This window comes from Lissotriton helveticus, chromosome 9, assembly GCF_964261635.1.
Source record: "Lissotriton helveticus chromosome 9, aLisHel1.1, whole genome shotgun sequence".
Lineage (NCBI taxonomy): Eukaryota > Metazoa > Chordata > Amphibia > Caudata > Salamandridae > Lissotriton > Lissotriton helveticus.
The window spans coordinates 604,193,030-604,204,276 of record NC_136070.1 but is presented as its reverse complement, the minus strand read 5'-3'; the positions used below and the strand labels follow the sequence as shown (position 1 = coordinate 604,204,276).

Below are 11,247 nucleotides of genomic sequence, written 5' to 3'. Positions count from 1 at the left end.
TGACTCTTAGAGCTTATCAATTTGTATCTCTTCCTTAACTGACTTTACAACTTGTACATTTGCATTTTTTTCTGTTTCTATCTCTTTCTTGTGTGACTTTACAACTTGTACATTTGCAATTTTTTCTGTTTGTATCTTTTATGTAACGCATGTAATCTTAAATCCTTATGTATTGCAACTGGTTCTTTTGTGAAGCGCTCCGACATAACGGGTAATGTTCGCGCTATATACAATCGCATTAAGTAAATAAATAAAAATAAAAATACTCCAGCCTGTTCAAGCGAGACACTGCTCGCTAGAAAGCAGACCTCAAGTCTGTCAGAGTCGAGGCGACCGCCTCCGACCTCGCAGCCAATCGTGAATGTAGAGGGAGGAGTCACTAATGAAGCCGAAAAAACCGGGATACACAAATTCTTTTCTCAGTAGAAGCACTCGAACCAGCCGGTCTGTGTCTCAGCAGCTCCAAGAAACCTTAATATCCCTCTGTCGACCCTCACATTCAATATCCAGCTCCAAGAAACACTGCGCCTCCTGTCGGCCATAACCGCCCCAGGGACTTGCTGCCGTTCGGTCCTTTGTCCCTACTCCCAAACACCGAGCTGCAGTTTAGCCACAGAGGCCAGCACTCCTTTTCCGGCCAACTGCCTGGGTGTGACTGAACTGACAGTGGCTGCGCAGCCTTAGCCCAGGCGTACACTGGAGCGTGATTCGACGTGCGCGTCACGTGACGGAAGCGCCGTCGCTTAGAGGTCTTTCCTCGATTGGGAGCCAGTCCCTTCCCTCTTCTGACAGCTGGAGCCATGCAGTTCGAAGCCGTCCCTGGCGGCGGGTCCCGGCAGCGTGAGTACTGGCTCTGTGAGCGAGGCGGTGCTTGTGTCTCCCACCGTCATAAAACGGGCGAGAGAGGTTTGCTTTTCAGTGGAGGACTGGAAGGGGTTTGGTGATCTGTACTGTTTATAGCTTTTGTGTAGTCCTGGACACAATGGATGCTGCCATTCTCTCATTGGCCAATGACTATCACGTGTCTGTTGTTAATTTAGCGTAACTGCACAGCAGTGTGTGATCGCTCGTACAGTGAATGCTTTATCTTCATGCACTAGATATAGCTTTAGTGTTGTTTGCACTTCAGAAAAACCGTGACTGATCTCGTTATACTCTGCACAATGATTGCAGTGTAATGATTATTTGCAGTGCTTAGTTGGAGTTTTCGTTTCAAGTTCTAATTAGTATATTATTGGCAGTTCCGCTAGAAGTATGTGACAATCGAGGACACTTTTTGGAGCAGGATTGAGAAAATTATGCAGCAGGAAAATGCATATTATGTGGCATAATCGGTGATCATTTTATTTATTTACTTATTTATTTATTTTTGAGGTTTACAACATAGTTATAGGATAAATAACAGGTAAGACCAGGAATAACAAAATACTTGAGGTTATACATATCATGGATACAGATACTTGGAGAAAAGAGTTGAAATACCTATAAGGTATGGAAGAGCGAGTTTAAGGCGCAGGTAGAGACCCTCAATATTTATTGATGAGGTGAATTTTGAGATCTTTTTAGGTTGAGCCTGTAGCAGCGCGCATTTGCTGCTTGCTCAACTTTTAGTAATGGGCTTCAGAAAACTGATCATACGCTCATGCAAGTGCTTTTGTTTTTCTCCTAGGCTATTGGGCTTTGCGTGCGTATTTCTAAGAAAGACAGCACGCAATTGGGCAAAGGCGGGTGCATGCCCCTCCTTTTCTCCGCCCATGGCTTATTGGTGGCGGTTACCCGCACAGCCGACATCTGTTTTGCATTACAGTGCCCAGACTTGTGCGCCATAATGCAAAACAGATGGCCTATTCTCTCACACAAGCGTGCGCGCTCTTGCGCACCACTCGCTGCTTGTTTTGGTAACATCGTGCGCATTAACCTCTGCGTTGCACCATTTGGCGGCCTGTGTCAGAGAGAGCTGTGCTCCTCTCCCTATGTTCTCTGCAGATGCCCACGGTGGATAACAACGAGGCAACCCAAGAGCTCGCGGAATCCTCCATGGTCTGCTGTCCAGCTCAGCTCTGCCTTTCCTTCGAGCGTTGCATGTGACTGACTTTGTCTCAAAGTTACCACTTTGCAGAGGCAGGATAATCCAGCACCTGGCATGTCTTCACAGTGCATTTTTGACTCATACTTACATAAAACATACAATCTATTGCATTAAATACTTAACATCCAGGACGATGGCAGGTACAGACAGATCTGATTAACCGGAAGATGTTGTGTGACTGTGCTTGTGCCCAGGAAGCGTCAGTTTCAGAGGCACGAGCCTGGCTGTGATACACTCTCAGGTGTTCTTTACAACCCCCTTTGCCCCCAACCCGTCTCTGCTGTGTGTACCGTCGCTCAGGCCCAAGTGGAATAATGTCTTTAATCGGACAAAATGTATATAGGTGAGAAAAAAAAACAGAGAAGAAAGAAAATAAGAAACGAGCAGAAGGATGAAAACCGTCTGGGACCCTTGGATTGGTCAACCTCAGCACATTACAGAAAACAAAGAAGGGTGGATTTGCTATGGAATGACTTGCATATCAAATGGCGTCCTCTTATTGTTAACACTTCAACCAAATATTGAGTTCAACACAACAAATATTGAGTGCAGCCTTGGCATTTGATTCACAGCCACCTAAGGCATCAAAAAGACTTCCAGCCCACAAAAAAGATTTTGTGCAGGAGAATGTCACAGTAACAAACACAAAACACCAGCGGACATCACATATAGTTTCTTTTATCCTCTGTGCGTTCAGCACTTTTTTTCCATTTATGTTCGTGTCGGAATAATCTTTATCATTCCCAGAGAGCCATGTTGTGTGGCCAGTTCAAATTTTATTTCTAAGTTTGAATGGGGAGAGGGTTGTTTTTGGGGGAGAAGAGGATAATTTCAGTTTTTTGGGGGGTTGAGTTTGAGATGATTAAGGTGGAACCAGTATTGGATTTTAGTGAGGGTGTTATTAAGGTGTATGATGTCAGCGTGGGTTTTGATCTTTACTAGAGTTGGGTGTCATCGGCATAAAGATGGTAGTTGATACTAGCTTGATTTAGAATGAGGATGAGGGGTTCCATAAAGAGGTTAAAGAGTGAGGGTGAGAGAATAGATCCCTGGGGGACCCCTAGGTTGACCGGAGTGGGTTTAGATAGATAGCATTGAATTTTAATGTGTTGGGTTTGATGTTGAAGATAGGAGACAAACCATTTGTGGGTAGTACCATTGAGGCCAAAGCGATCTTTGAGGACATAGGGCAGAGTGGTTAACAGTGTCAAAAGCTGCAGAGAGATCAAGGAGGATAAGAAGACCTGGAGTGGTGGATGTCATCAACAATGTTTACTATGGCAGTTTCAGTGCTGCAGCCTTTTCTGAAGCCTGATTGAAGGGGTCCAAAAGGTTGACTTTTTTTACGTGTTTGTTTAATTGGAGCAATACACAGTTTTCGAGGGCTTTAGAAAGAAGGGGAAGGTTAGTGATGGGGCGGAGGTTGAGTTAGTCATTGGGATCAGCATTAGCATTTTTGATAATGGGGGAGATTTGACCAAGTTGGAGGGAGCTAGGGACACTTCCCGTAGCAAGGGAGGTGTTGATGATCATTGTGAATTGGAAAGACAATTATTGTCTTAAAGACGAGAACCCTCACTCACCCGAGGGTGACATGCTTCATCATTGAGTTCCCTCTTGCACACTGTGGCCACAAGGTACACAGTGTGGGCTACAACTCTCCCTCCGGAGAGGAGCGTGAGGTGTTTTGTTTCATCCAATGTTGAGATGAGTGAGGGGCAGAGTGCAAAAATGAATCAAAAACAGTGAGTTAAAACTATCTCCACAATGGACACAAAACTTTAATAGTTGTCCCAGGTGGATAGAGATAAAAACAGTGTGAAAATAGGGATATGGATGTTCCCTATATGTCAGGTCAACATGTTTCTGCCTTGATGACTAAAAGTTTGTGGCATATATATTAAGTATGGTAATTTTATAATTTTTTTCACGTTGGAGAAGTGACTATGTTGGTCCTGTCTAATTCATTTTTACACTCTGACCCTCACTCATCTTAACATTGGATGAAACAAAACACCTCAAGCTCCTCTCCGGAGGGAGAGTTGTAGCCCACACTGCCTTGCGGCCACAGTGTGCAAGAGGGAACCCAATGATGAAGCCTGCCACCCTCGGGTGAGCGAGGGTTCTCGTCTTTAAGACAATAATTGTCTTTCCAATTCACAATCCACCCCTTTTCTCCCCGACCCTGTTTTTTTCAACTTAGGAATTGGGTATAGTTGCTAAAACCATCCGGGTATTTTTGTTAGCATTATAGTTTAGGAGTGGTGCCTTGGATGGTAACAATTTCTCCTTGTTTGACATTGTAGTGAGATTATGTGAACAGTTTGCTAGCAGGGGCTGCAGATTGGTTTTTTCTGAGCACTGTCATTTGGTAGATGGTAGGGGTGAAGGGTAGAACTGCAGTATTGGTTGTGTAAAGTGAGGATGTTTCTAGGTCGGTTCGTCCCTTTTTAGGGCGAGCCTGGGCAGTGTATGCACTCTACTCAAGTATGTACTTGAAGTCCCGCCCATATTTTTAATTGGCTTGTGTCATTGTCCTTCGTGAATGCTGGCTTCTAAATTCATTAATAGTCTTGTTAGTCCCTCCTTAGTACCGCCTTGTCTTCGTTTGTAATCTCCCATTAGGACTGGCCCTTTTACTTCTGTTGTGACACAGTTGGCCTTTTTAGTCTGTAAGCACTATTTTCTTTACTGAATTTCTCCCACTGCAGGCAGAACATGCTTTCCTGCAACATTCAGCTTGTCTTGCGAGCTTTCACTTTCCAAGCAGCCCGGGACAAAGACTGTTGCTTCTTTGAAATTAAATAGGTCTCGAATTTACGAGAGTTTGTGCTATTGGCCGTGTAAATGACAATGCCTTTTATTTATGTGTTAATTATCAAAACAGACCAATAAAACTAATTGTCATTTAGAATGCCAATAGCTTAAACTCTCGCAAATGTGAGACCTATTGCATTGCAAATGCTTGTTTCTATTCCTGATAGTTACTTCATAGAACCTGGTGACCGCCATATTAAGAAACCTCACACTTTATTGTGCCCATGTAGGGTTTCTCTAGTTTGAGGACTGGACTAGTACTACATACCATAAGACGCCTCACTTACACAATGGCTGTGTCTGAAGAGCAGCCTCAGAAATATGCTTGAAAAAGAACCACCCCAAATAAGTTCTGAAGTTTGAGAAAGGGATTCTACATCTCCAGACTAAAAATGCATATAAAATGGGGATGCATACCACCCACTTTATTCCAGTTCCTAGTTCTTAGTTCTTCATGACCAAGGAAGGCAGTGAGGAGTAATTGAATGGCTGCTATGTGACTAGGGCTGGTTTTTGCTTGAGAGCCATTCTCTGATAGGTGAGGGGACATTACCAGAACTGTGCACTTTCTGTTGGAGGTGCAGAGAGTCTGCCTGGAAGTTTAGCTGCCAAGAGAGTTTGTCTGGGCCTGCAGGTGGAAAGGCTAACCTAAAGGAGAAACCCAGCATGTTCCTCGTACAAGGAACACCCAGAGAAAACGCACAGCTTGAGAAAACAAAGCCAGGTGCTGCACAGAGTCTCAGTGGTTCCGTGCAAGAACCACAAGATTCTTCTTACATACACACAAGCCAGAGGTAGGGATGCATCCACCTTGCTGTGTGTATTCACTCAAGTCAGGGCCACAACCACCTGACTGTGCATATACTAGCCAAGGGTTCACTGCAACTATCTTCACATGCACGTAGGTCCAGGCCGCAAATGCTTTAACGAGTATCCGCTTCAGCTCGCAAGCGGGCTACAACTGTAAGGCGCGCCAGCACAGTGGTGACGGGGCCTTCCTAGTGACATCCGATAATACCGGGTAGCCACGCTTTGAGGAGATCCCGCCCTTCTTTTGAAGCTTCATATGGTCACCACATTTCTCCACCTATGGTGGGAGCCTCTTAGCTTGCACTGAAGGAATCCTGAATGACTAAAGCTAGATTTCCTATCCATTGTGACTCCATGGATAAGAACTTGTGTAAACAATGACTGATTGCAAATTTGACTTGTTGGGAAATGTAATCTGCTCACTATAATAAATATTAGTTTCCACTTGGTAAATATATTTACATATAACATTTTTCCATGTAAAGTTGTTTGACTATACTGTATAAATATCTTTACTAATATTATTATTTTTCAGAGTATTGCATTGCTGTATAGCTGTCTTTACTTAGTATGTACCTTTCCCCTCTGGCATCCCTATTGGATGAGAACTGACCATATTCCCTTTTCTGGTATCCTCATGGACTGAACTCTAGAAGGGATAGTTTCCTATGAACCGATCCAGTTAATCCAGACATTTCTGATCAACGAAAGTCTGCGTGTAGTGCAGACTTTTCCTAGTTATCAATTGAGGAGGAAGCAAGTGCTGGCAAACTTGCACCATTCACTTTCTAGATCTAGCAATACCCTGACTTCCTTCACCACCGCAGAGAAAGGCACAAGAGCAAGGTAGGGTGGCTTCTTTCCAGATTCAAAGGCATTACAACTATTGAGGCAAGTAAAATATAACTTTTCTGCTGGTGTAATTTGCACACATTGTGTTTGTTGACCATGACAAATTAAGCCATGTAGATTCGTTTCGGAGAGTTGTATCAATCATTACATGTCCACAAGGCATATGGCAGAACTCCATATAAGATGGCAGTGGGCTTTGTTTTTGATGGGTTATGTCTTTTCCTATGACTGATGGACCAAGCCATTGTAAGAGTTGGGTAGTAACAACTATCCCACTGAAACAGGACTAAAAATCCTGCTGCATAGACTGCCATTTCAGAGCTCAGAAGGACATCACAAACGTTCAAAACTCCTCACACTTGTGCTAAAGTTATGTTATCACCATGAAATCTTCATTTCACTTTGTATGACTTGTATTTTATCTGTCCGCTTTTGTGCTATGCTGTCCTATAAAGAACTCGGTCACCCTGCCCATGGCCTTGAAGCACTAAATCAAGAACCAAAAATAAATAAAATACCTTTTCTAGTCTGAGCAGAGCACAACTAGGCCAAAGATCTTCAAGGAGAAATACATTTGAATACCCTCACAGACCTTGTGTCGACTCTTGCTATTAGTCCATATCGCTTAACCGCTGCACAGAACATGCACTCCCAGCACGCTGTCAGACTGAGGTAAATTAATATTTATTGAATCGTGCAGTATATTGTGTTCCCTTTCCCGGTACGTGTGAGCTGGTGTCTGCAATGCTGATGATAGTGAATGATGTCATAGAATGTTGCTGTTTGTGGTGTGGAATGGAAGCTCGGACATACGGAGAGTTAGAGGGAGAATGGACCCATGACCAGCCCTCCCTACCTTATGTTGCTGTAACCTAAGGGCCTAGCATTAAATAAATAACTTAACCTCCCTCCTGAATGGCTTCAGACTCTTGTGTGAAGACCCTGCCTTTAACAACTACATTTTGGCAAAAAGTTATTAAGGACCAGCATGACATGCCGGTACACTCCTGTGGGAGTTGGTAGCCATTTCTAAAGAGGAGGCCTGTTGTGAGAAGGAGAACGGCCCTGTGACCATGGATGAATAGTCTGGGAAAAGAATAGTAGAGCTAGCTCAATGGGCATAGGAGACAGAAATGAGACTGTGTTGTTCTAGGGTATACAGTGTCCTGAAATCCTGGGAAGTTAAAACATCGCCAGCTTAGCATTTGTCCGGTTTCTTTCAATTAATTACTAAGCTGGGTTATCTGGCATTCATGGAGTTTGTGTTTATTATGTGTCTTCTGTTAAGAGATATGGGTTGTTTCCCATTAACTGTGAGGTTTATGAGTTTGGTGAACAGTTTGTTTGGTGATTCCTACGAATTGACATGCACCATATACACTTTATTGGTAATGCATGTTGGTTTAGTAATTTTCTGGCTAAATTGACGTCTGTTGTTTGGTAACTGCAGATTGTGTTATGGTTGTTGTTTGTGTAAAGCTTCAAGACAAGTTGGGAAGTTTAAATTACCCATCAGTAGGTTGCTTTGTGTGTACTTGTAAGCCTTAACTTTCCATTCCATCTGAAGTCTGGTTAGCAGTGTGGGTAAAGAACGTAATACCCATGTGCATTTTTTTGTGTAGATACTGCTGTTGTACATGTTTAAATGTCGGGATGTGAGAAAGCGTAGTACCCCATTGTGAGAGATGCAAGTAGAGTACTTGTGTGCTGGTGTGAACTGGGGAAAGAGCAGTATCCTGTCAGTAGAGGTTGCATGGGAAGTACCCCATGGCATGCAAAGTTGGGGAAGTGTAGTACCCTTTCATGAGGAAATGCATGGGAGAGTATCCTATGATGTTGTAAGTTGGGGAAGAGTAGTACCTTGTCCTGAAGTTGCATGTGGCAGTACCCCATGCGTGCAACGAGGGAGAAGTGAAGTAGGAGATCTCGGGAAGTTGCAACGAGAAGCACCCATTGGAGTGGAAATGTAGGTAATTGTAGGATCCTGTGATGTTATGGCTAATGGCCACAAGTTTGTCCTTCATAATTGTGTACGAATTGAATATTTGACAGGTGTTTTATACAGGAGATGGTGTACATTCATGATTGTTCTGTTGTTCATTTTATTCAATTTGCATTTAGGGCTTGAGTTGGTCAGTGTTGTGTTTGAATTGTAGTGTTTAACGATGCACCATCTTAACTCAAAACTCCCTTGAGCAGACTTCTACTCAAAACATGTAATCATAACCACTCTCATACACGTCACCAGTGTCACCTGATATTACTAAACTACAGAAGTAAATCCGACAACTCTCATGCGTCTTCCATCTTCCACAAGCAACACACACATCCCCAAAAAGAGAAAACAAATAAAAGGACAGCCCCACACTCAGTCACACTAGCTAGCCAAACAAACACGAACAATTGCCAAGTTGGAGAAAACCCTTAATCCGCACCCAGCCCCACGCCTTCTGGAAACTGCACTGAATAATTCGGGATGTTATTGTATCTTTAGTTAGATAACTTGCAGTCTTTTACTGTTGCTTTAGCCTTGAATGGATAGACTTGGGGATGACTGAGAAACACTTTGTCCTGGCTGTGGTAACTACATATCCTGCATGCATAACTTCTACATGGTGTCATTGTGAATATGCAGGCATGTTGTGGTAAGGCTTCGTGTCCAAAGAGGTCATAAGATTTGCATATTTTGGATCGTTGTGCAAAAGTTGTCACAACCTAGTTGTCTTCCTCCGTCTATGCCCTTGCCTGCAGCTCAAGCCTATAACTCAGGGGCATTAACAACTACTATTGCTCTCGGAAACGGGCTATAATGCTGTATTCATGAGGCCTCAATCTTAGGTGGCAAATGAAGCGTCAAAGGGTTCTCACAGTACAAACATTACCACAGTTAGCCAATTAGATGCTCTTATTTATATTTTATTGTTTGATAACACTTTGAATAATTTCAAAGACTTCTTGAGCCTTGTGAGCCTTGCCGCCTGCAGTTTGTGTGTGTTTGTCTGTGTGTGTGTGTATATATATATAGTATGTATGTACACATTTCTATTGATAGTAAATATATAATGTGAATACCCAAAACGGTTTCCCTACGAAGCTGATATTTGAGGTTCGCTCCAATAAGAGTCATTTTCAACTTTTTAGTATAGTCGGCATGTACACAGTTTGTGTAACCAAACGCAAAGAACGGTTTCATCAAATAAATTCAAAGAACCCATTTTCCTTGCCCATTTAAAAACGTTACATAATCCCCCAGTTCCCCCTCGAGTATGCAGGGTTTTTTCTATACAGAATCCTCTACGGCCTAACTAAACTCAACATCCCTTGGATCCACAATTCACTTCGAGTCACTATTCCATTTCTTAAGCGCCAGCATTTGACATCTCCTTTTTGTTCAAAGGAAAATCCAGTTCATTTCATGGAACTTGTCCCCAGATTAGTTTTCATTTCAAGACCGGAGGCTTCCATTCTACCGTTTAATGCGACTCCTGCTGCACTTTAAAAGAACCTTACAACAATAAAACAATAAAGCCAGAACCATCCAGTCCATAAATATCCCCTTCACTGAATATTCCTCCTCTTTTAATTGCTGCTCCTGGATAGAGAAGTAGACTTTTCATATTTTTAAGCAGCATGTGTTTGGTTGTACCTTTCATACTTGATTACATTAGCGAAATAAGTGGGTGTATGTTGTGGCCTTATGATTATAGTAGGAAGCTAAGCTTCTAATTTATGGAAGTGGGTGTGGTTGTTTAGTTTAGAGTAACACCCAGTACGATGAAAGTAGCTGGTTCAGTTTATTTTTAAAATTGAGTGGCTGGTAATGAGTGGGATATTATAGTTGATCGTATCGTTTATTCATTGAGATTGGCAGGATTGATTTTGGTTTTTTTAGGGAGAGGTTAGTAGTTAAGAAATATTTAAGGTGCCCTGTTGGCTTGGAAGTGAATAGGTTGTGAAGTTTTTAAGGGAGTATGCAAATTGAGCAAGGCCGTGGTTTTGCTGTTACTTGGCCAATGGTGAAAGAAGTAGTAGTGAAGAGGCTTATACAGCATAAGATGAGGAAACAGTGGAGAGCAAAAAAGACAAGACACGTAGAGGACATTGTGGTGTCAAAATGCTAAAGATGGCTTGAATGCCATTACAAAGAAGGGTGTCTGTGGCAGCACACAAAGATCAGGTGTACTTGGCGGCACCATAGAAAGAGGCCTTTGTGGGGGAGATGAACATGTCTGATGAGAAGGAGATGGATGAGCATGTATTGGATTTGCATCAGGATGATGAGTTCAATGAGTATTTTGAGGCTCTTAAGGTGGCATGCTCATCAGAGAGACATATTCACTCTCTTGAATATAAAGCATCCACAAAGTGGTGATTGGTGGCCTATTGATCACATAGGGAAATTTATAAATGAATGGAATAGCAAACCCTTGGATAAGGAAGTGCGGAGAGTGAAGAGGGCAGAGTGCTCAAGGCCAGTCATTAATGAGAAGGTGTGCAATGCACCAACTTTGAATCCAAAGCTTATTCGTTTTTTGCTCCGTCTAAAATAAGGACTAGAAGGTCCCATGAAAATTTGCCAATACAAGCTTTTGGACGTTATGGGTCCCTTGGCCAGTATCTTACGTCTGGCGGAGGAGGCATATGTAATTGAGGAGCCAGTTGATTTGGAATTGCCTAGA

The 11,247-nt window shown here is 42.8% G+C and overlaps 1 protein-coding gene across 1 annotated transcript in view; it reads left to right on the top strand.

Annotated features, from left to right (window-relative positions):
• The first annotated feature begins 417 nt into the window (after nucleotides 1–417).
• The window catches only part of YIF1B (Yip1 interacting factor homolog B, membrane trafficking protein), an 83,514-nt gene continuing 72,684 nt past the window's right edge, over nucleotides 418–11,247 (top strand). The window contains exon 1 of the mRNA XM_078660630.1: nucleotides 418–840. Coding sequence (XP_078516756.1) covers nucleotides 801–840 — 40 coding nt within the window. The 5' untranslated portion in view covers nucleotides 418–800. The remainder of the gene's footprint in view (nucleotides 841–11,247) is intronic.